The sequence below is a fragment of the Anoplopoma fimbria genome, chromosome 24 (assembly GCF_027596085.1).
Source record: "Anoplopoma fimbria isolate UVic2021 breed Golden Eagle Sablefish chromosome 24, Afim_UVic_2022, whole genome shotgun sequence".
NCBI classification, from domain to species: Eukaryota; Metazoa; Chordata; class Actinopteri; order Perciformes; family Anoplopomatidae; genus Anoplopoma; species Anoplopoma fimbria.
This window is the reverse complement of record NC_072472.1, coordinates 6,748,338-6,775,178: the sequence shown is the minus strand read 5'-3', so window position 1 is coordinate 6,775,178 and position 26,841 is coordinate 6,748,338. Positions and strand designations below refer to the sequence as shown.

General features: G+C 38.5%; 1 protein-coding gene across 1 annotated transcript in view; it reads left to right on the top strand.

Moving 5' to 3' along the window:
* myo7ab (myosin VIIAb) overlaps window positions 1-24,567 on the top strand; it is a 31,230-nt gene extending 6,663 nt beyond the window's left edge. The window contains exons 5-47 of the mRNA XM_054625244.1: window positions 566-687; window positions 1,008-1,150; window positions 1,266-1,379; window positions 2,084-2,237; window positions 2,427-2,503; window positions 3,269-3,388; window positions 3,667-3,809; window positions 3,961-4,171; window positions 4,349-4,484; window positions 5,390-5,496; window positions 7,166-7,303; window positions 7,907-8,065; window positions 8,606-8,698; window positions 9,351-9,445; window positions 9,839-9,923; window positions 10,034-10,252; window positions 11,248-11,565; window positions 12,527-12,739; window positions 12,841-13,017; window positions 13,136-13,225; window positions 13,879-14,006; window positions 14,581-14,707; window positions 15,085-15,204; window positions 15,396-15,569; window positions 16,066-16,293; window positions 16,664-16,834; window positions 16,904-17,021; window positions 17,108-17,234; window positions 17,731-17,900; window positions 17,996-18,186; window positions 18,988-19,112; window positions 19,190-19,347; window positions 19,761-19,914; window positions 20,285-20,440; window positions 20,532-20,637; window positions 21,444-21,557; window positions 21,699-21,786; window positions 21,895-22,001; window positions 22,261-22,446; window positions 23,127-23,243; window positions 23,656-23,739; window positions 23,930-24,049; window positions 24,475-24,567. Of these exons, the coding sequence (XP_054481219.1) occupies window positions 566-687; window positions 1,008-1,150; window positions 1,266-1,379; window positions 2,084-2,237; window positions 2,427-2,503; window positions 3,269-3,388; window positions 3,667-3,809; window positions 3,961-4,171; window positions 4,349-4,484; window positions 5,390-5,496; window positions 7,166-7,303; window positions 7,907-8,065; window positions 8,606-8,698; window positions 9,351-9,445; window positions 9,839-9,923; window positions 10,034-10,252; window positions 11,248-11,565; window positions 12,527-12,739; window positions 12,841-13,017; window positions 13,136-13,225; window positions 13,879-14,006; window positions 14,581-14,707; window positions 15,085-15,204; window positions 15,396-15,569; window positions 16,066-16,293; window positions 16,664-16,834; window positions 16,904-17,021; window positions 17,108-17,234; window positions 17,731-17,900; window positions 17,996-18,186; window positions 18,988-19,112; window positions 19,190-19,347; window positions 19,761-19,914; window positions 20,285-20,440; window positions 20,532-20,637; window positions 21,444-21,557; window positions 21,699-21,786; window positions 21,895-22,001; window positions 22,261-22,446; window positions 23,127-23,243; window positions 23,656-23,739; window positions 23,930-24,049; window positions 24,475-24,567 (6,076 nt within the window). The remainder of the gene's footprint in view (window positions 1-565; window positions 688-1,007; window positions 1,151-1,265; window positions 1,380-2,083; window positions 2,238-2,426; window positions 2,504-3,268; window positions 3,389-3,666; window positions 3,810-3,960; window positions 4,172-4,348; window positions 4,485-5,389; window positions 5,497-7,165; window positions 7,304-7,906; window positions 8,066-8,605; window positions 8,699-9,350; window positions 9,446-9,838; window positions 9,924-10,033; window positions 10,253-11,247; window positions 11,566-12,526; window positions 12,740-12,840; window positions 13,018-13,135; window positions 13,226-13,878; window positions 14,007-14,580; window positions 14,708-15,084; window positions 15,205-15,395; window positions 15,570-16,065; window positions 16,294-16,663; window positions 16,835-16,903; window positions 17,022-17,107; window positions 17,235-17,730; window positions 17,901-17,995; window positions 18,187-18,987; window positions 19,113-19,189; window positions 19,348-19,760; window positions 19,915-20,284; window positions 20,441-20,531; window positions 20,638-21,443; window positions 21,558-21,698; window positions 21,787-21,894; window positions 22,002-22,260; window positions 22,447-23,126; window positions 23,244-23,655; window positions 23,740-23,929; window positions 24,050-24,474) is intronic.
* Window positions 24,568-26,841: the final 2,274 nt, after the last annotated feature.

The window sequence follows — 26,841 nt, the reverse complement described above, 5'->3', positions numbered from 1 at the left end:
TCCTGCATCTTTTTAGGATACAATTATTTGTAAATGATAAACTTTCTCGATTTATTGTTGAGAGATAGATGAGGAGAACGATTCCAATCTGTCTGTAGGCTAGATACTGTATGAAGCTACAGCCAGCAGCCAGTTGGCTTTGCTTAGCACATAGACTGGAAACAGCTAGCCTGGTTCTATCCCAAAGTAACAGAATGCATCTACCAGCATCTCTAAAGCTTACTAATTAACTCCTTAGTGCTAGTTGCCTGGCAACTGCTCCCAGCCAAGAAATAGTCCAGCTCATAACCACCCCTATAATTGCTATTTGTTGTTTTTACATGTTTTTAAAAAGGATTGGACTAACAAAAAAAACACTTTTATTAGTGGGCTTCACAGATGCTGGCAGGCAGCTTTTTTTTAAAGTTGCTGCTGTTAGCTGCACAGACATTAAAGCGCTTTCGATCTACAAATTGAGCTTTCTGCAAGAAATCAAATAAGTGCATTCCCCAATATGTTAAATTTTGGTAGAAGACAGATTGTGTCTGTGTTGTACGAGTGTGTAACAATCCTCTTTGTGTGACAGCGGTGAGTCTGGAGCTGGGAAGACAGAGAGCACAAAGCTGATTCTGCAGTTCCTCGCCGCCATCAGCGGACAACACTCCTGGATTGAGCAGCAAGTCCTGGAGGCCACGCCCATCCTCGAAGGTCAGATAGCCATTGTGTTATTACACTGAAATGTACATTCACAAACATGTCACATCTAGCCGTTCTGGAGCTTTTGATCATATCAAATGATCTTCAGCAGCAGGTGGAATTTGCACAGTTTGCATGTTCCCTTTTTTTAAATGAACTTTGAACTTCAGATGTTAAATCTTATTTTTGCTGCCTCATTCCTCTGCAGTTTTACTCACTGTCGAGCTACATCAGTACAGCTGTACAGATGTTACTGTTACCCAATCTCTGTCTATATTTATGTACTTTTTCCCCATTACCCTACTCACTGAATGATTTGTCAATCCATTCAGCCTTTGGCAATGCCAAGACCATTCGTAACGACAACTCCAGTCGCTTCGGGAAGTATATAGATATCCATTTCAACAAGCGAGGGGCAATTGAAGGAGCCAAGATAGAGCAGTACCTGCTGGAGAAGTCTCGTGTGTGTCGACAGGTGAGACACCGGATTGCAGTTTAATATCAATTATGAAGAAAAACAGTCGTAACTTCAGGTCTTTTCAGATAAGTTTGGTCTACTCCTCTGACTCTCTCCCCTCCTTACCCTCCAGGCTCCAGATGAGAGGAACTACCACGTTTTTTACTGCATGCTGAAGGGGATGGCTCCGGAGATGAAGGCCAAGCTTGGCCTGGGCCTCGCCTCGGACTACTCCTACCTCACCATGGTGAGTCTACGGCTGTGTGAGAGACCATTCATACTTTATGTCTGTGTACTGACATATGTATAAGGTCATTATCGAGCTTTTATTACTACACACAAACATATACTACAACACATATACAAAATATATATATGTATGATTAATACTGACCAGATAGCATGTTGTCTTGCTGGCATGGTAACACAATGTGTACTTTATTGTACTTTATGTAAATGTGAATATGCTGGTGAACATGTCTTTTTATTCGTGGATTATTAGACAGACATGCAAAAGGCTGCACCACCTCCTACATAGGAGCAATACACACACAATTTTTTTAAATTAAATTAAGAATTAGAGTAGACAAACTTTCTCTAAATGTAAATACATTTAATTTAATTATATTTACTGCCGAAAACAATTCAAAATTATTATATTAACTTGATTAAACAACTCATTGTTACAGCTCTACAAGGGTAGAGATTTATGCTTTATTATAAAGTGTGTTTTTTGGTTTATACAATTAAGAGAAAATGCCTCAGGGATGAGCAAATGTAGATTAGTTACATGAACATTAACAGAGAGCAGCACACAGCTGCTGCCCGGACAATTCAAATAGGACACATCCAAATAGAGACGACTTATAAACAAACTTAAACAAACAAGCTGCTCCACTAGTTTGGCAAATAAAGAAAACAATAAAGATCTCTGTGTCTTTTCCCTTCCAGGGTAACTGTACAGCGTGTGACGGTCGAGACGACCTGAGTGATTATTCCAGCATCCTGTCGGCCATGAAGGTCCTCATGTTCACGGAGACGGAGAACTGGGAGATTTCCAAACTGCTGGCTGCCATCCTGCACATGGGCAACCTGTGCTTTGAGGGTGAGATGAGCGGCACATTTACACTTTTCTTATAAGGTTCCACTTTGGTTGAGTCTCAGAGATGTGATGGAGATGATGTGTCAGATTGCACAATATTGAGAGGTGTTTCTAATATTGTATAGTAAATATATAATGCACTGGTTAGAAGAGAGCTTTGATTACAACAATGATCTTCTTGGTTTTCCTCAGCTCGTACGTATGACAACCTGGACGCCTGTGTGGTCGTGAGATCTCCCGACCTGATGACTGCTGCTTCACTAATGGAGGTTTGTGTATGTGTGTGTGTGTGTATTATAATCAGTGATGGAGGAAATATTCAGATAATTTACTTAAGTAAAAGTACTAATAACACACTGTAGAAATACTTCATTACAAATAAAGGTCCTGCATTGAAAAGATGACTAAAGGGAAAGTATATTATCAGTTAAATTAAATTTAAGTATTATTATTAAGTCTAAAACTGTTCCCTGTAACTGTAATTCTATATTCATAATATATCATTAGATTGTATTACTCTGTTATTAATGTAAAGGCAGGATTTAACGGTTGTAGTTGGTTGAGGAGTTGGAGCTCATTTTGAACTATTAGATAATAATTATTTTCCTTATGGATTCATGTGCTGATTTTTTTCTCAATTAATCAATTAATTTTTTTGTTTGTGAAAATATGAAAAAAAATGTGAGAAATTAAATTACCCAGAGTCACCTAGTGACACAAAGTAGTAACTAGTAGCTATACTTTCTTCTTAAACCCTAGTAAAAAATTTAAAAAAGTATAAATAACCTACTCGAAATGATTCAGGAATAGCTCCTTACCCTTAAAGCAAAAATGCATATTTGTGCCTCCTTTGAAAGGTATGAAGCGAAGGAATACTAATCAAATGTAATGAAAACTATTTCTATTACCATTCCAGAGCAAATGGAGATTCATTAGAAGGCTCTGTCTTAAAATATAGATGCACATTGTGATGCTGCTTTAAATTGAACATTTTAAATCATTTCTCTTACGTTAATTGTTGTGCTCTGCTGTAGGTGGAGCCTAAGGACGTGATGGTGTGTTTGACCACACGCACCCTGATCACTCGCGGTGAAAGTGTTGCCACGCCTCTCAGTGTGGACCAAGGCCTGGATGTCAGGGACGCCTTTGTCAAGGTACTGATATTTTACATAAAAAAACTGAAATATCTGATCTGAAACACCTCATAGTAAGAAGCTTATTGAGAGAAAAAAGCTTTACTTTTTGGCCTTTGAAGAAGAATTTAGCAGCAACTGAAATTCCTATTTATTGCTGGCCTCCGGTGGTTGAACATCTCCCATTGCTGCAGTGATGTGGATGTTTAAATGTACAAGATATACACATCATAATGAAAATAAGCATATAAAATCTCATAAAACAAAAATATTAACTGACCATGGGTTACATCTTCCAGGGGATCTACGGGCGGCTGTTTGTCTGGATTGTGGATAAGATCAATGCTGCCATATACAGACTTCCATCCTGCGAGAGCAACATCATGCGCAGGTCGATCGGGTTGCTGGACATCTTTGGTTTTGAGAACTTCATCGTCAACAGGTGCAACATGCTTGGTCATTTGATTAGAAACCATCATACTTGGTCCTGGCATAGGGAAATCTTGTTTGAACCCTAGTTTGTGTCATCAAAAAATGTTGTTTCTCACCTCTTACTTCCTGATTTCTCTCCTCCGATATCCCTTCCCCTGTAGTTTCGAACAACTGTGCATCAACTTCGCCAACGAGAACCTGCAGCAGTTCTTTGTCCGCCACGTCTTCAAGCTGGAGCAGGAGGAGTACAACCTGGAGGACATCAGCTGGCAGCACATCGAGTTCACAGACAACCAGGACGCGCTGGACATGATTGCCAACAAACCCATGAACATCATCTCCCTCATTGACGAAGAGAGCAAGTTCCCAAAGGTGTGAAGCGAGAGAGAGTTACACCAGTCTATAGATTCAGTGATCTATTGATTTGCTGGTCTTTTTACAAGATTATTTGAAGTGTCAACCACATTTGTAGCATTCAGTGTAAGAAGTCGACAGATTTATTTTGCTTTTCTTTATAGTTGATGTCTGGTTCTTTTGTCTTTTTGTCAGGGGACCGATGCTACGATGCTCTACAAGCTCAACTCACAGCACAAGCTCAACTCCAACTACGTCAAACCTAAAAACAGCTACGCAACCCAGTTTGGTATCCAACACTTTGCTGGAGTGGTGCATTACGAGACCAGAGGTGTGTTATGTTTCATCCATTTTTCAGCATTTTGTTTTGTAGTCCTTTTTTAACTAGCTTTGGCAGTAAACGAGACCCTACCTGACATGAATAGTATAATTTGGACCCGGTCCTATTCGAGGGCCAGCAGTGGTTAAAAGTGAACAGGTTTATGGTACCTGTACTTTACTACAACTTTATACCTCTACTCCACTTCATGTTAGAGATAAATATTGTACTTTTTACTTCACTATCTAACAGCTTTAGTTACTTTACAAGCTAAGATTTTAGCAAACAAAACATATGAAGAGCTGATAGAATAAAAAAAGTTATCTTATAAATCAAAATATTAAGTAGAGCTGAAACAACAAGTCAATTAATTGATGGGGGGGAAAAAAGCCAAATATTTTGATAATTTTTTCATGCAAAAATATTTCTTGGTTTCAGCTTCCCGATTGTGATGATTTGCTGCTTTTCCTTTTAATAAAGTGAATAATTGTAATGTATTAGTGATAATGTTTGGTTTAAAACTGTTGGTTGGACAAGTTAAACATTGTGAAGTTGTGATGCCATTTCTCAGTAATTTTACTATTTCACTAGATGAGTCCATAACTAAAAGAATCATTAGTTAATAGTTAAAATGAGCTCCTCCTCCTCAATGATCTACAAATGTAAGATCCTGCTTTTACATTAATGCATGAGTAATCATAAACTAATGAAATAAAAGAGTTTAGAACAGTAACAGGGGACATTTTTTATAGTTTTGATACTTTTAAGTATATTTTCCTGATAATACTTGAACACTATTACTAAAGTAACTTTTTTCAATGCAGGACTTTTACTCATAACATAGTTTTTTCAGCGTGTGGTATAAGTATTTTAACTTAAATAACGGATTACCTTTTCTCTCTCTTTGGTCCCTCCAGGCTTCCTTGAGAAGAACCGAGACAGCCTCCACACCGACACCATCCAGCTCGTCCACTCGTCCAAGAACAAGTTCATCAAGCAGATCTTCCAGGCTGACGTGGCCATGGTGAGACCGACAAATACTGCAACACCACTAAAATGTGCCTGCATGAATATTTATAATGTTGCACTAATATTTTTTACCTCCTTTTTTTGACTTTTGTTATGACTTTAAAGGCGTTTGCTGTCTTCAAGTGATAATGACATTCTTCCCTTTAGTGTTTTCTCCTCACGGTGTTGGCTTCTAACTAATGGCACACCTCCTCTCTTCCTCTCTCCTCTGTCCTCTATCTTCTCCTCTCACATCAGTTTCTGTGTGGCTATCAGCAGCCCAGCACACCTGCTCCCAAGGTAATCAACGGCCTTTTAGCGACATGTGGTCACGTGTGTTCATGTAAACTGAATAGAAACCCACGAATCCAGAGCGTGCCTTCACTCCTTAAGCTCTTCTTTTTATCTGACAGGTCTGCAGGTTGTTGTAGCAGAAAGAAGAGAGAAAAGTGTTTATTTGATAAAACTTAGCATTAAGTTAGAGAGGAAATAACCAGCAAACTCTCTGACACACAATTCTCAGTCATCAACCATTTCAGAAAGCAATTATTGCCTTTTGACAGGACAATTTGAGAGACTTCCAGAGAACTGAGGGGGCTTTTCAAACTTATCAGGTTTTCTGTTTGGCTTAGCTGGAGCTTTGAATTACAGTGAAGACAGCTGTCAGAGATTTTGTCTTTTTTCCTGTTTCATTCGTTTGTTGTGTTCAGTAGTAAGAATGTGTGTGAGCACCCTGTGTTTACATTGTGTACCACTGTGTTTAAAATGTCTAGTGTTTATTCACATGCTGCAAACCATTAACACAATGACACATAAATGAAATCTGGATCTTCTCTAAAACAGCAACAATAGTACATTCATAGGAGCTAGCTAAAAAAAACAAAATTAAATTGACAGGCCAGTGAGACCTTCTTTGTAATGTATCAGTGGTCAAATAAAGTAGAAAACAGTCTAATAGGGGTAAATATGAAGTTAAAACTCAGTGGTCTGGAAACGGGTTCAGTCAGACAGCTAGGTGTAAAGGAATTACTCGGAAAGAAGTCAGACAGCTAGCTTTGAGCTGATTAGACATTAAAGGTTAAAGGTCAAGGTCACTGTGACCTCACATGCATCCCATCCTCATGATTGTGAAGATTATGAAGTGTTGACAGTTTGGAGAGACGCGAATGTAGACTGTTGACTGGTTGGCAGAGGCATACAACTCTGAGGCGGTATTTGTTGTTTATATGTGGATTTTAGTTTTTTATATTTATGTACAACTATAACTATTTTAGGTGCTTTGCAAAATATGCAGAGTCCTTTGCTTATAAATCACAAAATGCATTTGTGAATCCTTTGTGCATTCATTTATATTGAACAGAAAAGATTTTGTCAAAAAATGTCTGCAAATGTTAAAGAAATGAAAGTTAACAGTCAAATGTTGTCTCATGAAGATCAATTTTTAATGGCATGATGGAGGTTACAAATATATATAGTATCCTAATTATGGATATTGTCCAAAAAAACTACAAACGTTAAGTCCTCTGCAGTTTCAGTGGAGTTAAAGCCCAAAATATCCTGGACCTAGTGTTCATGTGGGTTGGTAGTGAATCAGAATGTGTTGATATCTGGCTGTAGACACTTGTTCATCTGGATTGCTTATACATAGTTTCATGTATCTCCATGGCTTCTATGTGTGTTTGCAGGGTGCTGAGACGAGGAAACGCTCTCCAACTCTGAGCAGTCAGTTCAAACGTTCCCTGGAGATGCTGATGAGGACGCTCAGCGTGTGTCAGCCGTTCTTCGTCCGCTGTATAAAACCCAACGAGCTCAAAAAACCTATGGTGAGCATGTAAAAGACACAATACAGGACTTTTTCTTGTTCTTAGCCCTTGTCCAAGTTTGTGTTGTTATTGCGTACCTAAAATGTCAAATATTACTTACTGGCACTATATGATAAAGCCCCAGAGTACATTTCTGAGTTGATGCCTATGGACTAGAAAAAGGAACATGGTTTTACTGCCCGGCCAAGAAATAGTTCGCCACATAAATCCCTGTTTTTAAATCCAAGGTTTTTGTACAATTAAGATATTAATTTTAATTAGCAAGGTTGTGCTGTTAAGCTTTTGTTTTTTTTTTACTTTGGAGAGAGCCAGGCTAGATGTTTACCTCTGTTCTAAGACTTTGTGCTAAGCTAAGTTAGCCGGCTGTTGACTGTAGCTGCTGCAGCTTCATATTTACCTCACAGACATTAATATTGTTGTCATCTACCTCTCAACAAGAAAGCAAATAAGTGTATTTCCCCCAAAATCTTACTTTTTCTGCAAGAACAAAATAGTTCAGCTACTTCTAAATATACTTCAAATAGTTCATTAAGCTTCTTTTCTTCTGAAGTTTTGATACATTTGAAACCTCTGCTTATTTCTATTTCTCTGTCCTTTTCTCAGTTATTTGACAGAGAGCTGTGTATTCGTCAGCTGAGATACTCCGGCATGATGGAGACCATCAGAATACGGCGGGCCGGCTATCCCATCCGATACAGCTTTGGGGAGTTTGTGGACCGTTACCGAGTCCTCATGCCCGGCGTCAAACCTGCTCACGTACAGGTCAGCAACACAACCACTGCCATCTGTAACAATTTTGAGCCAGGCAAGCTCTTTTTGTACCTGCTTCTAGTTTTCATGCTAAGCTATGCTAATCACCTCCTAACTCACAGGTATGAGATTGTTATCAATCTCCTCACTTTCCCTCTCTGAAAGAAAGGGTATTTCCCTTCTAGGATTTTTATTGTAAAAAGTAAACTGGAAATCTCAGCCTGTATGTCACACCTATGGTGCAATGAAGGCTAAGGTTTCTGAACACTGAAACTAACTTTTCAATAAAAAAATGTATGTTGTCATGCTTTAGCATCTTTATATGCCAAAATGACTTTCGTTTTTTGCCATTAATTAAGATATTCCTTGTTTGATATCACAAACTAATGTAAGAGGAACTCAACACACAAGTACAGTTGGACTGTTATAATCACTTTACCATCCAAACAGTATCATTCACAGTTTCTGATGAACCAACCCTTCGTCAAAGTCATTAAAACCATCTTTCTGGTCCAGGAGTCGTCACTTTGACGTTGTTCTCTCTCCTTCCAGCAAGACCTACGAGGGACCTGCCAGAAGATCGTCCTGGCCCGGCTGGGGAAACATGATGACTGGCAGATCGGAAAGACCAAGATTTTCCTAAAGGTTATTGTTTTTTTTGTGTGTAAAAGTTGTCAAGGCTTGAGTTGTCTTAGGTGTTGATAATAACAGGTCATGATTTTCAGGGTTGGATAAACCAAATGCCAAAAATTAGTTTTGGAATCTGTTGCCACCATGTCCTCCAATGTTCGCTTTCTTACTTCATATGAGATATTATGATTACAAAAAAATGTGGTGAGGAGTATGCTCCATGTCAGCATAAAATCAACTGATCTATTTTATTTCTCAAAGCACAAGGCCTCAACACCCCAAGACAAATTGCAGGAGTCATCTAAAAGGGATACATTTTTGAAGTGAGGCAGTTAATCATAGCCAGTGTTTTATCTAGAATAGATGGCTGTTGGCACGCCCCCAGTTTATAGAAACTGACAGGAATACCAGCTGGGGGGCAAAGCAATATACTGCTGTGGACGAGGGCAGCAGAAAAACGTATTTTAGCCACCGAAATAAATAATATCAGTTTAACCATATACTATATCTAGACCCTTACCAATTCAGTTCATATCATGCTCTACTGGTGTATATTACCAAAACCAATTTGATGGTAATCAAATTGGATTTAGGGGCTCTTGATGGTCTGAGGCCCTGAAGCTTTGTTGTCCCTCTTCTTTATTTGTCTCTGCTTGTCTCTTGTCAGGACCACCACGACATGCAGCTGGAGATCGAGAGGGACAAGGGCATCACTGACAAGGTCATCCTCATCCAGAAGGCTGTGCGTGGACTTATAGAGAGGTGAAGGACTTTCTAGGACAGAGATTGATACACATCTACAAAAAAAAAATGAATAAATATATATAGTACTCATTGTTCAGCAAGAGGCTTTTTAAATAATTTATTTAGCTTAAGAAACAGTAGACTTTTCTCCACACATAAAGGAATACTTCATCCTTCAGTTTATCACAAACATTCAACATCAACACATATGGAGATACATCATTTACCGAACAGTTGCAGACAAATGCAGTAGAGTAAAAAGTACAATATTTACCTCTGAGATGTGGCAAAGCAGAAGTATATAGTTGCATAAAATGGTACCTAAAAGTACAGTACTTGAGTAAATGTACTTACTTACAGTACACCACTGTCTGGTTTAACATCTACTCTCTGTCTCATCTTCTGTCGTAGGACTCACTTTCTCAGACTGAGGAGAGCTGTGACCTTTATCCAGAAGGTGTGGAGGGGTTATCTGTGCAGGAAGAAATATCAAATTGTGAGTCCTTAATACTTTCAATGTGTAGTTTTGTAGTTTTTAATGGGTTAAAAAAGTCTCTGTCTGTCCAATTCACACTAATAACCTCTCCACCCTGTCCTCTCTTTCAGATGCAGTCTGGCTTCCTGCGCCTCCAGGCCGTCTACAGGTCGAGGAAGCACTACAAAAGCTACCGGACGACTCGCCTCCGCATCACTCTCATCCAAGCCCGTTGCCGTGGTTTCCTCATCCGGCAGACGTTTGGGCGGCGTCTCCGTGCCGTGTTGACCCTTCAGGCCTACACCAGGGGCATGATAGCCAGACGCCTCTGCCAGAGGCTCAGGGCAGAGGTAAATTGTCATTATATTTACTACTGCTACCTATATTATGTTGCTAACGCACCAGAAAGTAAGGACCGTTGGTGTTGAGGGCAGACATGAGGAATAATGTAGCAGGAAGCAATCACAGATTTGATTTGGCTAAAACAGACTTTAAAGATGTTAAAGAATTATTTGGGAAATTAGTTCAGGCCCTGCCTACTTTTTCATATCTGTAATCGTGGCCAAACACTGTGCAAAGCGAGCATAAAAGTCAGATTGTCTGTTTTGGATAGTTATGATTGCTGGAAGAAGCCCCGCCCTTTATTCCACTGTCAGACGATCTGAAATGCACTTTGTTTGACGCATACTGAGACCTTTAAACACAGAGCATCCAAACAACAAAGACTTACCCATGTCAAGAAAGTCTCCTATGTGATCATGGCCTAAAATACGTCACCGTAAAACCTTCTTTTATATATTATTTTCTAAATCAGTTAGTTTAAACCTGGTTGCATGTTGTTGCATGTTTTCTGTTTGTGTAATATGAAAAAAAAAAATGTCACATTATTAAAAGTTTTTAAGAATGTTTTTACTTAAAAAAGAAAATTGCTATGCTATTCTGCCATTGTTGCACACTTCTTTCTCTATTCCTGTTCTGAAAGATAATGTTGAATAAATTATTTGTCTTGTAAATGTTTGTTTAATCTCAGTTTGTTATCAGCTTGATAAGTTATAAGTAGCTTTCGGAGAACTATCAAATAGTATTCCTGAGCATCTCTGCAGTTCCAGTGACTCGACAAGGAAGAAGTTAAGTAGATGGACGCCCCTTTAAATAACCTGAATAGAGATTAAAGTACTGTCTATTGCGTTATATTCTTTCTAGTCAGTCATCTGTTTACACCTGTAATGATTCCCTTCAGTTCCTCTGCTCTAGTTTTAAAACAGACAAGTAGTCAAAAGCTAACAGAAAGAAAAATGACTTATCAGTATATCACCCAACCTGCCTCTGTTTCCTGCCCTCACAGCTGCAGCATCGCCGGGAAGCAGAGCGCCAGCGCCTGGCCGAGGAGGAGCAGCTTCGGTACCAGATGACAGCTCGGCGGGCCAAGGCAGAGGCGGAGAGGAAGCACCAGGAGAGGCTCGTCCAACTGGCCCAGCAGCAGGAGGAGAGGGGCCGGGAGGAGAAGGAGGAGTCGAGGAGGAAGAAGGAGCTTCTGGAGCAGATGGAGAGGGAGAAGGAGCAGCCAGTGGATCACTCCGACATGGTCGACCAGATGTTCGGCTTCCTGGGGAGCACCGGGCCGCTGCCCAACCAGGACGGACAGGCACCGGCTGGTTTTGAGGTATGTGATGGTTTCTGTAGTCCAAATAAAAATGACTCACTGAACTACTTTTGTTGGAAGATAAATTGTCCTAGAAATAACTGCAATTCAAATTTGTGACATTTTATAACACTAATACAATGATAATATAATGTAATAATAATGCAAGTAAAACTTTTCAGAGCAATAACCTTTTATTTCTTAAGAAAATTCAGGTATTGGAATACAATTGTGAAAAAATACTTTAAGATGTCACAGTAGGTAAATCGCATATAATAAATTGATAATAAAGAAATTCAAGCTGGCTGGATTCCATTTAGCTGCTTTGATTTCAGGATCCGATGAACTGTCAATCTCACTGGGACACCTGAATAGAACAGAGCCATCATTAGTGTTATTAAGAACTAGTGATTGTAATATTCACTATGTTTTTAGATTTTAGCCCTGAAAATATCTGTCTCTTGCGCTGCTGGATGTGCAGCTTTTTTAAATTATTATCTAGTATCCAATTGTGTCTGTTTAGTGTTCTTACTTACATTTCATAATAAAAGTGTGAAATGTAAGTAGGAACAGTAAACGGACATCTTATGTTCTAGGTTAAGCTTTATTATCTTTATACAACACAGGACTGCACAATGAAATATAATTGTAGCCACCTTCTCGCTACACACACAGAAAATATATAAACAGATGTTCAAAATAATATAATTAGAGTAGAATATGAACAATAAGATAGGCATTAAATATAACAAAAGTATATTAAAAGTAACACTCAAGGAAGAAATAAAAAGGGAAACTATATTATATTCAAAAGGAACAAATACAGTTGCATATATACTGTGTGTGTGTTTATACAACATGTGCATTATCAGTACACTATAGTGCAGAAAAGAAGTCCAGTGTGACAGAATAGTTCTGTCTAAAATAATACCTGTTACACATATTGACTTATTTCCTCTATCCGTGTGTGTTTTACGCTCAGGATTTAGAGAAAACTCCTTGCGGTGAGGAGGCTGAAGAAGAAGAGGTTCTGGATGAAGCCATGCCGTTACCAGATGAGGAAGACGAGGATTTGTCCGAGTACAAGTTCTCCAAGTTTGCAGCCACGTACTTCCAGGGTGTTTCCACTCACACCTACATCAGACGACCCCTAAAACAACCTCTGCTTTTCCACGAGGACGAAGGAGACCAGCTGGTGAAAGCAACATTTTTGTTGTTGTTTTTATTATAGCTCAGAACTATAAAAAGTTTAACTCCCCTCACTGTTGATTTTAAACTTCCTGTTCTGTCCTCCAGGCTGCTTTAGCGGTGTGGATCACCGTGTTGAGGTTCATGGGGGACTTACCGGAGCCCAAATGCCAGCTGGTCATTAATGATGGCAGCGAAAAGATTCCCGTCATGACTAAGATCTACGAAACACTCGGCAAGAGAACCTACAAGAGGGAGCTGCAGGAGCTACAGGTGGAGGGAGAGGTGAGATGATGCTGAAGGGGGTGTGTTTCAAACAATTATATTTTTTTGACAGCATTCCTGATGGTCAGGTGGTGAACAAACAGAGTGTCATCATCAGTCGTCATGTTTGTGTCTACAGAACAGCTCCATAGACACCCAGAAGAGGAACAGTGTGAGACATAAACTGGTGTCGCTCACCCTGAAGAGGAAATCCAAGATCACTGAGGAGGTGAGATTCAAACCAGAAACAGAAATATTGCTGTTTATATTTAATATTTTTAGCAATCAGTGGGCGCTACTTTCAGAATAACTCTGATGAAATAGCAAATATTTTGATATTTATCGTTCCTTGCTTGTTCTCATGTCATCTATTTTTGTTAGGGTGCAATAGAGTTGCATGTTCTGAGGTGTATGTCCCGTTCTGTATTAACATTTAAAATATGTTACTGAACATAGAAAAGTGTGAATGTCCCAATAATTTTATTTTTTTGTTAAATTATGACCACAGATTTTAAGTACCTAGGTATCAATGTCTATAATGCTTAATAAACATACTCATAATGTGTGATAATCTGTTTATTGCGCAGGATTTTTATAGTTATTAGTTAGTTAAGCACTCATACATTTTCATTATGATTTATAACACAAATAATAACTGCTAATAACAAATTTTATAACGTCTTATCATAAATTGATTGATTGAAAAAAAAAAAATTCACTTAACTTAAAACAAGGACCACTTATATTGACTTATAAACATAGATACTTATAGCAAGTTTGTAATGTATTATATCTGCCTATACCTCAGGAATTTCATTACTTTACTTAAAGCAAACAATAACCACTTGTAGTATGTTATAATCACATTAAATGTCAATGCAGGTGACCAGGCGGTTGACGGAGGGGGACTACGGTCTCCAGGGCAACAGCATGCTGGAGGACCGACCCACCTCCAACCTGGAGAAACTTCACTTCATCATCGGCAACGGCATATTGCGGCCGGCCCTCAGGTGACCTGCACGCAACAGCAGCTGTAGTATCTTAAAGTTACTGTGAGAAACTTTGAACTGGTTGTGAAACAGTCTCAATCTAATACTGATGCCTCTATATGAACTACATAAACAAACAAGACCATAAGCGAGAAGATTTAGCTATTTCTATATAGATATTCTTAATGCTTTGGTGCCAACAGCTACTCATTTCTGGTGCAGGATAGAGGCTCAAGACTACATTAGCAGCTACTAGCATAGCACTGGAATCAATGACTGAGCTGTCAGTGGTGGAGTTGCACTGTGGGTAATGAAGGGAATTAGAAAAGATGATATCTCTGGTTCTGCTGCATTGATTTTAAATTGCAGGAGTACTCCTTTAATGGTAGTTTTGACCTGATTGTGGATTTAGACACGGAGGCACCACAACAATGTAGAATCAAAATATTGGGAATTTAATTTTCTAAATATCTATACTGATTTTCAAGGAAATTTTCCCAGCTAAATAAAATAAATGTAGCTCTGAATAAACAAATGTATTACAGCACTGTGCTTTGGATCTGGTTGAGTTCAGCTGTTGTTTTCTCTCACTCAGGGACGAGATCTACTGTCAGATCTGCAAACAGCTCACTCAGAATCCGTCCAAGAGCAGCCACGCCCGCGGATGGATCCTGCTGTCTCTCTGCGTGGGCTGCTTCGCCCCCTCAGAGAAGTTTGTCAAAGTAAGAAACCTCTAGCTCACTTCACAGAGAGATACCACCCAATTCATGGTGATGCTGCAGCTCTCAAATACTGCTGTCCAACCATGAATTCCTGTTTTGACCCAGCATTGTCTTTTGTGGGATTTACTGGATCTGCTTTATGCTCTGCGATCACATCATATGTTTGTAATTATTGATTAAAACATTCAGGAAATAAAGATTAATGGTAAATACAACACTTTAAGAGGCCAGAAATATGTTAAAATAGCCAAAATCAAAAGAACATCCTTCCCATTTTGCAATTTACATTTTATGATGTCTTTTATCCCCTTCAGTAAAAACAAACCAAAATCAGTTTTGTATCTTTTTGTCTTCTTTTCTTTCTCTTGTTTTTTTAGTATTTAAGGACATTTTTAATCAATGGTCCCCCTAGTTACGCTCCGTATTGTGAGGAAAGGTTGAGGAGGACGTTTGTCAACCGCACAAGGACCCAGCCGCCTTCTTGGTTGGAGTTACAGGTACTGAACATGCCCCCTGCTTTGTGTTTAAGTTGGCTGCTCATGTTGGGATGTGCAGGTCCTGAAAAGTCTTTAAAAAGCATAGTTTTAATATCAGAGAATATTGTTATTTGTTTGTTAAAAAGTGACATTTGAAGAATTTTGTTATTAAGTTGTATTAACTTGAATTCAATCTTTTTTTCACCCTTCAGGCCACAAAATCTAAGAAGCCCATCATGCTCCCAGTAACGTTTATGGACGGCACCACCAAGACCCTCCTGGCGGACTCCGCCACCTCCGCCAGTGAGCTCTGCAACGCTCTGGCCGACAAGATCAACCTGAGAGATCGCTTTGGCTTCTCGCTGTACATCGCCCTGTTTGACAAGGTGAGACCAGAACATAAGACCAGTATGTGATTTGTTTTGCACAGCAGGACCAGTTCATAAGTACAAATTCAAGGTACTTGTACTTTACTTGAGAATTTCCATTTTATGTTACATTTTACTCTTTACAACATCAACATCATGCAACATCAAAACTACAGATGTGTTGATGTTGAATGTTTGTGATAAACTAAAGGATGAAGTGTTTCTTTATGTTTTAAAGTCTCCTACTTCTTAAGCTAAATAAACTTTAAATACTTCTTGGATCAGTTGGGAAATGCATCGTCACAAAGCTGAAAACAGGAATGTTTTACTGAACTTTTGAAAAGAATTATAGAATAAAATACTTCTTCCACCACGTATATATAGTGATATGAAACCATCTTGACCTCTCATTAAAAGCAAAGGTTGCGTGATATGATGGAGGTTATAAATTCAAATCTGGAAGACGCTGACTTCAGGTCTTCTTGGATAAGTTTGTGAATCTGCTTTGGATCAGGTGTCGTCTCTGGGCAGCGGTAGCGACCACGTCATGGACGCTGTCTCCCAGTGTGAGCAGTACGCCAAGGAGCAGGGCGCCCAGGAGAGGAATGCCCCCTGGAGGCTGTTCTTCAGGAAGGAGATCTTTAACCCCTGGCACAACCCCGCTGAAGACTACGTCGCCACAAACCTGGTTTACCAGCAGATCGTCAGAGGGGTGAAATTTGGAGAGTACCGCTGTGAGAGGGTGAGCAGCTTTATATGTTTAACATGTAGTTGATGTACTTGAAAGGTAGTTTATTGATGGAAGACAAGCAACACTACATTGTAGCTTAATTTGGTTTTAAAGGTCATTTATTGTTATTATTTTTATTGTCACAAAACAGTTACAGTTTGGACAAAACTGTAACTGTTAAATTAAAATTAGGAGGTGCTGAAACAAATGAAACATATATGTGAGTACAAACGTCAAAGGCTTTATACATTTTATAGAAACTGACAAGAATTTAACTCTTGTTATGGTCTCCTCTTTAACTCAGCTGCAGAAGAACAGAGTCTTTCCCTCTATCAGATTATTTTTCTCATAATTGTTTCTTCGCCCTGTGTCTGTCCTAAAGGAGGAGGACCTGGCAGAGCTGGCCTCTCAGCAGTACTATGTGGACTACGGCACTGAGATCCTCCAAGACCGCCTGCTCACCCTCACCCCCTCCTACATCCCCGACAGAGAGATCACCTCCACTAAGACTGCAGAGAAGTGGGCTCAGCTCATCATCAGCGCCCATAAAAAGGTATCTGACACCAACACTCACGCTTTAAACAACTAGTGCCACAGTAACTAACTGCAACTGTCTGTGCAGGGATTACACACTAAAAGGAGGCTGACCTCACAGAAGGTGAAGGAGGACGTGGTGGATTTTGCTCGTTTAAAGTGGCCTTTACTCTTCTCTCGCTTCTACGAGGCCTTTAAGTTCTCAGGTTGGTGTATATTATCTTAAACATGTCTTACTAAGTATCTGTATGTTGTTGTTTTTTCATGGATATGTCACCGTTTGTCCACACAGGACCCAGTCTGCCCAAGAACGACGTGATCGTGGCAGTGAACTGGACCGGGGTTTACTTTGTGGATGAACAGGAGCAGGTCCTTCTGGAGCTCTCGTTCCCAGAGATCACTGCTGTGTCCAGTAGCAGGTATGTTAACACCAAGTCCTCAAAGCACTGATAGTCAAAATGATATTTCATAACATAATTTGCAGCTAAATTCTGCCTATTTTCACCTATATTAGAAGATGTTTGCACAAATCAAAATTCCTGAGGTGAAGAATTAAGGGGAAAAGTTATAAATATTGTCGCTGTGGACTTATAGCAGACAAAACATAAAATGTGGCAGCAATTCCTTATAAATAAAAGGGCACATGCAGTATATGGTATTACTAGTGTTTGGTTTGTTCAATCTGGGCTACTGTAGAAACGTGGCTGTGCAACACAACGGACTGCATGAAGGAAAACCCACTGCCTATGTAGATATGAAGGGCTCATTCTAAGTTTACGAAAACACACTGATTTTTAGTTTCAGCTGATGTACACGAATGAAAAACATAGTTTCTAATATTATATTACATTTGTACTTATAGTTCCCCTGAAATGCTACAAACTGGCCTTATTAAAGTAAACGTTCATCTTCCAGAGGGGGTAAACTCCAGGGTCAGAGTTTCACCTTGGCCACCATGAAAGGAGACGAGTACACGTTCACCTCCAACAACGCAGAGGACATCCGGGATCTGGTGGTCGAATTCCTCGAGGGTCTGAGGAAGAGGTCCAAGTATGTGGTGGGACTGTTGGACTGTCCCAACCCTGGTAAGATCCACATATGGTTAAGAGCATCATGTATAGTTGATAAATCTTTTTTTTTCTTTTTTTGCTGTCTTTAAATAAAACCTTTTACTTTACAGCGGGGGCGGACTCCACATTCCTAAGTTTCTCCAAGGGGGATCTGATCATCCTGGACGAACACGACGGAGAGCATGTGATGAACTCTGGCTGGGCTCACGGCATCAACGACAGGACCAAACAGAGAGGCGATCTACCTGCCGACTGTGTCTATGTGCTGCCCACTATCACCAGGCCGCAGTATGACATAGTGGTGAGTGGGACAGCAACAGTGATGAATTAACACCTGGTATCTGTGTACTGGTTTCACCCTATGCTGCCTCGCCTATTTTTCACTTCAAGCTATCCCCATAGAGAGTTGAAATGTATAGCCAAAATGTATTGTTCTTTTTTGATATCCCATGGTGAAACATGCAGTGCCAACCTGACTCCACTCCTTCTGGCAGTCAGAATGATTACAAAAACTAACAGCAGCTAAAAACAATCAATGCACCTTTTTCCATCTGCTGCTGGAAAAGGAAAAGTTAAAGGAAAAGTTCATCATGTCAGGATTTACGCTTTATTTTTCCTGTCCGGGACTGAGATAAGAAACTTCTATCTGATGTGACATCAGATAGATTTTGAGTTTCTTATCTCAGGTCTTATCTCTGGTCCTGGCACCAGTTCAACACTTGACATGTGACATGTCAAGTGTTGAATTGGTGCCAGGACGTGGTTAGCTTAGCTTAGCATAAAGACGCAGCGCTGTCTGATGAAAACAGCTGGCCTAATTCGTAAGCTTTAGAGGTGTGGGTAAGATGCTAGCTGTTTCCCCCCTGCCTCCAGTCTTTATGCTAAGCTACGCTAAACACCTCCCATGCTTCAAACCTTTGATATTAGATTTTAATAAATCTTCTTGAAAAGAAGGCTTATTTCCTGTACAAACACTCTACATTACAGTCGTTAACTTGCATCCCTCGATACATTCATAAAAAATCTATATAAAGATATTTCAGGACGATATTTTTTATCTTTGGCAAATCCTACATCATCTTTTACTCCTTCTCCATCTCAGGCTCTTGTGACTATGACTCCTGATCAGAGGCGAGAATCCATCGGTTTGTCCCACATGAGTGTCTCTGGCATTGAGGACAAAATCAAGGCCTACACACTGGAGGAGTTCTCCTACGACTACTTCAGGTGTGCTTCCTAATCCTTTACATATAAATATAAAGTGTGTAGTTTCATAATTTCTAACCCTTCCTTCATGTTGCCAGGCCTCCTCCTAAGAGCACTCTGAGCAGGGTGATGATCTCTAAGAGCCGAGGGAAGGAGCGTATGTGGAGCTGCACCAGGGAGCCTCTCAAACAGCCTCTGCTGAAGAAGGTCCTGGCCCATGAGGAGCTCTCCCAGGAGGCCTGCCTGGCCTTCATAGATATCCTTTAGTGGAGGGTGTGTGGGTTCTGTGTGTGTTAAATGTTTGTGTCAATGGGTATGTTTTGTCTTTAGACATGAGTAATAATTGAATTAGTATATTTCTGTCAATAATCATTGAATCAAACACATGCTACTGCTTTGAAAATCAAAAAGAAAGGTTAACAAATTAAATTTAGTGTTACCAGGTCCCACTTTGGATCAAAACTCTTCCAACCATCTCAGTGCGTAGAGGAAGATAGCATTTATATACACTCATCTTTAAAAAAAAGAATCTTCTTTTTTTCACAGGAGGTGTGTTTTATTTATTTTAGCAAAATTATTTCCAAACAACCACATTTCCTGTTCCTCAATTAAGCGATTTTCTGCTCCAGTTGTTGTGTTAATGGTTGACATCCTTGACCCCGGCTCTACCTGTGATGAAGTATATGGGCGACTACCCGTCCAAACGCGTGCGTTCTGTCAACGAGCTCACCGATCAGATCTTTGAAGGAGCCCTGAAGGGCGAGCCGCTCAAAGACGAGATCTTCTGTCAGATCCTCAAACAGCTGACTGATAATCACATCAAGTAAGTCTCGAGCACACACACACACACACACACACACACACACACACACACACACACACACACACACACACACACACACACACACACACACACACACACACACACATACACACACACACACATATACACACTGCGGAGATGGAAGGTATTCAGCAACATGGTGGTCAAAGTTTAGTTTTACTTACATTTATTGTATTTATTCGAATGAGAAAACTTCCCATAAATGCATGTGTCTGAGAAACACATTATTTACTTACTTACTTTTTGCCATATTTAACTCACTAAATGACTATACTGTCTATTTATCAAACAGTCCAACTCCTAGCAGTACCTTTTTAAATTTTTTGTGGTTGTGTGTGTTTGTGTGTAGGTACAGTGAAGAGAAGGGCTGGGAGCTGCTGTGGCTCTGCACTGGTTTGTTTCCTCCCAGTAACCTCCTGCTGCCTCACGTCCAGAGGTTCCTCCAGGCCAAGAAACACCACCAGCTGGCTCCAGACTGCATGCAGCGGCTACAGAAGGCCTTACGGTAACACAACAAACACACTTTCTGCTTAAAAAGTCTTTCTATTTAATTTGAGTTCATCCATTTCATTACTCATGTCTGTTCTTTGTTGTAGAAATGGATCAAGAAAGTACCCTCCTCACCTGGTGGAGGTGGAGGCCATCCAGCACAAGACCACTCAGATCTTCCACAAAGTTTACTTCCCTGATGACTCAGACGAGGTCAGTGACAAATAAAAATCCCCCAAAATATATATTATTACTTTAATATATCATAACTTGAATTTCTATAGACTGATACCGTAAATGGGGCTTGGATTGGCCCTCATTACTTTTTCACTTTTATAAAGAAAAAATAACATACTTTTCCTCTTTTATTAATTGAAAAGTGTAATTTATTAGAAACAAAATGCACAGTTCCTTAACTAAAAATCTAATGTGTTTAGCAGCTACAGCCTCACTTGTTGTGGTACGACTAATAGTTTATGGTGCGATATATTGTTATTGTTACTATTATGTTTTTAAAATGGCATAATTATTAAAAATAATAATAATTGGAAATCAATCTTTATAATCTTTCAACTTCCTGGAAATCATGAAAACAATCCTAATTCATTGTTTTTATGAACATATACTCTACATGGCCCTTCAACTGTTAGCATATTTGCATTTAAAGCACTTTTTGTTTTTTTAAAGTTTCAATAATAACGATAATGCTGATTATAATCTTTAACTTTATTTGTATGGCACCGTTCATATAAGAAATGCGGCATAAAGTGCTTTATGATAAGGAAAAAAACACATAAAATGAACATAAAACAGGGATAGACTGCCATACTTAATGGAAAATAACATGGAAAACAAAATACACTTAATAATAACAGTTAAAATATAATGAAAATACGATAGTAAAAAAAAGAATCTCTGAAGAAAAATAAAAACCCTGAAGAAAAATATTAAAAATCAATGCCTATTCTTGCAGCAAGCATTCGGTGTTTCATATATAAGCCTCCTGTCTGTGTTCGCAGGTGTTTGAAGTGGAGTCGAGCACCAAAGCCAAAGACTTCTGCCACAACATCTCTGGACGTCTTCTGCTCAAATCCTCCGAAGGCTTCAGTCTTTTTGTGAAGATCACCGACAAGGTGAAGACGATCTGTAGCCTCATTATCTGGATTCTAATAAATATATATTTAGGAACTGCAGTACTTTTCTTCAGGACTGAAAGCTACTGTTTAGACCGTCTGCTGCAGTTAAAACAACTTCAAATGTTTCTGCTTTTCCAGGTCATCAGTGTGCCCGACGGCGACTTCTTCTTCGACTTTGTGAGGCACCTGACTGACTGGATCAAGAAAGCCAGACATGTGAAAGACGGTAAAAAGAGGAAAATGTATTTTAAAGCTCACAAGTTTTGTTTTTATCTCAGTGACTTCTATCTTCCTGTAACTGTTGATCACCTCTGTGTGTTTGTTGTGTATGCAGGTGTAGTGCCTTCACTGATGTATCAGGTGTTCTTCATGAAGAAGCTGTGGACAAACACCGTGCCAGGAAAAGACTCCATGGCCGACTCCATCTTCCACTACTACCAAGTGCGTAACGGCTCTCAGAAAGTAACGAATATGTGAAATTATAGTTTCCAGCTGCTTTAAGGGTTTTTCTTCATGTTGTTTCTTAATGTTTAGGCTACATTAATTTCTGACATTGACACCTGACTACTGTAAACTGCCTTATTTTAATGGAGCTGTGTAGGTTTAGGGACAACCTTCAGTAAATACATTTACTGCCAAAACACGGCTTTTAACTTCACAGATATGCAGTTTGTTAACAGCGACTGTCTTCTCTCTACAGGAGCTGCCTAAGTATCTGCGAGGCTACCACAAGTGTTTGAGGGAGGAGGTGCACCAGTTGGCAGCTCTGATCTACAGGGTGAAGTTTGAGGATGACAAATCCCACTTTCAAAATATTTCCAAGATCCTGAAGGACCTCGTCCCTCAAGACCAGATCAGACATCTGTCGCCCGACGACTGGAAGAGGGTGAGATTCATGACGTATTAAAGAAGTATTAGAGACTTAAATCAGGTTTAATAGCTGAAAAGTCCAACAAGGAGAAGATACAAGATTGATGAGAGGAAACTTTTATCCTCTGAAGACCATGAAAGTCTGAACCAAATGTCATGACTATCCATCCATTAACTGTTGAAATTGCCAAGTTGCCAAGAGCAACGCCGTATTTAATCACCTTGGTAGGCCGTTCTAAAAGTCTGGTCATAAAAGTCTCTGCAAACTCATAATTATTTTAATTATTAAGTATTTTCATCCAATATGTGGGTTTTTGACTTCTGATATTTACTTAAATAATAATACATTAGAATAGATGTTGGTCCATAAAATGATAAATAAGAAGAAGACCATAGATGAGTTTATGTTGAAATTCTAATATTGAAATTGGCTCAATAACAATGAAAAAAAGATAAAAATATACAAGATGTATTCTGAAACCGCCCTCTTACCTTTCATATATACAAAATCACAGAGCTGTCAATATCAAATAAAACCAGTCAATTTACCAGAAGTCATGTAATTAATTCTGTAATAAATTCATTCAGATGAAGTGGTATCTTAATATATCTTATCTAAATGTACGACAGTGGGGGCTACTGTGTGTAAACGTAATGAATGAATGAATAAATGTTAAATGTGTGTCTCCCTCTCAGTCCATCATGTCGCTGTTCAACAAGCACTCGGGAAAGACTCGAGGAGAAGCCAAACTCTCCTTCCTCAAAATAATCTACAAGTGGACAACATTCGGTTCTGCCTTTTTTGAAGTCAAGGTAAAGACGTTAGCCATTGTTTTATTAAAAGAGAAGAATATAAGTGTACGTTTACGAGCTGTTGCATATTTTCATGTCATTATGTTGTTGCCGCTTTGATTTTTTCAGTGGTGAAATAATTACTTATATCTTCCACCTCAAATAAACTTGGCAATATTACAGTATGGAAATACTCCGTTAAAGTCCTGCATTCTCAATGTCACTTCAAATTACAAAAGTATCAGCATAATGAAAAATATGGATTTTATTATTGGATTATAATTGTTGATGTGCATGAATATGCACATTAATTTAATCTATAATGATACATTAGAATTGTAGAATCTGAATTTGCAAAGTAACTTCTATTTTTCTCAGCGCTGTGTGAAAAGTTTTGTTTTTGATTATTCTATTTTTATTTTTTTTCCTGCAGCAAACAACTGATCCAAATTACCCAGAAACCCTCCTGATAGCAATCAACAAACACGGAGTCAGTCTCATTGATCCTAAGACTAAGGTGGGTCCACACTTATCTTATTAGAATGTTCCAAAAAGTAAGCATTTTGGGAACAAAGTTGTTTTGTGAAATATTTACCCTGAAGTATTTATAAAATAGAGATAATGTAAGATATTAGGTTTTTTTATCACAGTATGCACAGATTACTGTACTGTACTGTGTGCTGATCTCAGTTGTTTTATGCCTGCAGGACATCCTCACCACTCACCCCTTCACTAAGATCTCCAACTGGAGCAGCGGTAACACCTACTTCCACATCACCATCGGAAACCTGGTCCGAGGCAGCAAGCTGCTGTGTGAGACCTCACTGGTGAGCTACTGGTTTATGACGTGAAGCGCTACTGCCACCAGAACAACCTGGAATGAAGCATTTGTTGGAATTTAGCTTTCAAAATCAAAGTTTTAGAGTTTAAATATGTTGATATATACATTTGAAATGATCTTTTTAGTAATTGCTCCTTGGTTTGAGTGAAGTGAATCAAAAATGATATCAACAATAGAACTGAATGGGCTGATTTTTATAATATTTGTGATCAAACAAATAATCTTTACGCATTCAAGACACAATGCCAAGGTGCAACAATTACCAATAATGAGAAAAGGGAGGTTGTCTACACTCAACAGATGGCTTTATCAAACGTGCAACCTATCAAAAAGAAAAAAAGAAAAAGCAATAGAGCATTAAAAATATAAATTAAGCACAGCATATCTAACCTTTGACCTCAAACCCCGCAGGGCTACAAAATGGACGACCTCCTGACCTCTTACATCAGCCAGATGCTGACGACAATGACCAAACAGCGATCCTTCCGGGGCAACAGCAAGTGAGCAGGAATGTACGGTCAATCAATCAATACATCTTTCATTCACTCACACATGCAGAGTGTGAATACATGGAAACAAAAAGCTCTTATTTCATACATAACTGTGTGAGTTGTTCCCCAAAGTGGTTATCAAAGTGTGTGTGTCACTGTAATGCCAACATTTTCATTTATGTTATTATGTATCGGCCCTGTCTTAAAACTCACATATTGCCTTTAAATGACCTTTTCCCAACTGTTACACAGCAATTTGGACGGCTTTCTGTCTGCATTATAATCAGAAATATTATCTGCTCTTCTATTTACACAACGTTCAAAGTTTGTGGTCTCCTGCTACAAAAAGCTTGATTGGGTCCAGTCCGATGTCTGGATGTCTGTGAGGACGACTGTATATGTTTGAATGTGCTTTCATGCTTTGAGGTTGTAAAAAGTCCTCTTTACAAAAGGTTTGTTTTGTGCATGGAGAACAAAAAACATGTACAAATGGTTTAACCAGACAATAGAAAGAGCAGAACGGGACAACGATCCCTCTGAGCCACGTTCAGTAAAGAATAGAAGACAAATTTCCCCGCTGCGGGACTAATAAAGGATTATCTTATCTTATCACCACACATGGATAAAAGAAACTGGAAGCTTAGCATCAAAATGTGTGCAGATTTAATAGAAACAGATTCATTTTTCAGTGTCAAGTGAACAAATCAATTGAATTATTCCTCTTTTGGGGTCGAAACTATTTCAAATGTAGATAATACATTTGGTGTCTGAAATATTGAAGGAAAGAAGTAAAAACAGAAACCAAACATGTGATTCCAAACATTAGAACGGTCGTGCATGTCATTATATTATCAGTGAAGTTTCTCAGTTCATAATCTCTGTGCTGTTTGACTATTGTTTGAGACAGAATTTGGTTTTCTCAAATGCCGACATCACTGTTAAGAAAACAAAACGGTACTCTTGCTTCTTGCTTGTTATACAAAAACAAGATGTGAATGAAAATCTGATTTCTAACCCTTGTCTTATATATAAGATAAATACCTAAAACAATTGGAAAATTCCCCCAAAACAGAAGCCTACTTTTTAATTATTGTTTGTCTTGTGATGTAGCTTCGTCTTTTCATCCTTATTTATGCTCAGAGTTGTTAAATACCGACATTAAATAAATGTTCACTTTTTAATCTTTGAATAGTGATCACACCAAAAGTAACCTATCATCTAACAAATGACCCTTCAGATCTCAACATTTTTTTTTTCTCTTTCATTTAATATAATTCCCAGTTTGACTATGTATGCAGTCAGATTTGGAAATATTAAGAGGAAAGAGGCAATCTGGATTTTGTTTTATTACATTGTTTAGTCATGCACGTGCACAGAAACAGGCCATATGTGTGCCACAGTAGTTCTTAGATCATGTACATGTACACACATACTGTAGATGGTGAATGGTGTCTTTTTTTCTAAATGTACGAACCATTAGCATTGATTTCTATTAAACTTCAAGTCATAATCATAACACTGTTTTTTGACCATGTGACCAAACATCCTTATGTAGACATGAATAAATAATATTTTGCAAAGAGTATATAGATGTTTATTTCTTAAGTATGGGATGACTTTTTAACATAATACTGTGACTTTTTCAACACACTATACTATTACTATTGACATACTATGCAATGCCTTTTATGGCAGTTTTCATCAGACTATAATTTTTTTAACAGACAATACTATGAATTTTTTAATATACTCTACTATGACTATTTTTGTCATATTGACATATTATGCTGACATTTTATGGCATACTACACTTGCCTTTTTTAATATATCATACCATGACTGTTTATATTATACTATGCTATAAATATTTGCAAGATGTTTTTTGACTTTCTTTAGAATTACTTTTTTTCGACATGTTATACTATGACCTTTTAATTACATTTTACAACATATTATACAACATATATCTTTTATTATATATTTTGACGTACTATGCTACTACTTTTAACGTCCTACTATGAGATTACTTTTATTCAAGAAATTTTTCGACATACTATACTATAACCTTTTTTCATGACAATTTTCAGCATACTATACAATGATTTTCTTTCATGAAATTTTTTTGACATACTATACTATGACTGTTATATTTTTCAACATACTATACTTTGACCTTTAATGTGACACTATTATATTACTTTTTTCATGAAAGATTTCGACATTCTATACGGTTGACTTTTTCATGACATTTTTCAACAAACTGTACTATTCCTTTTTTTATATTGTT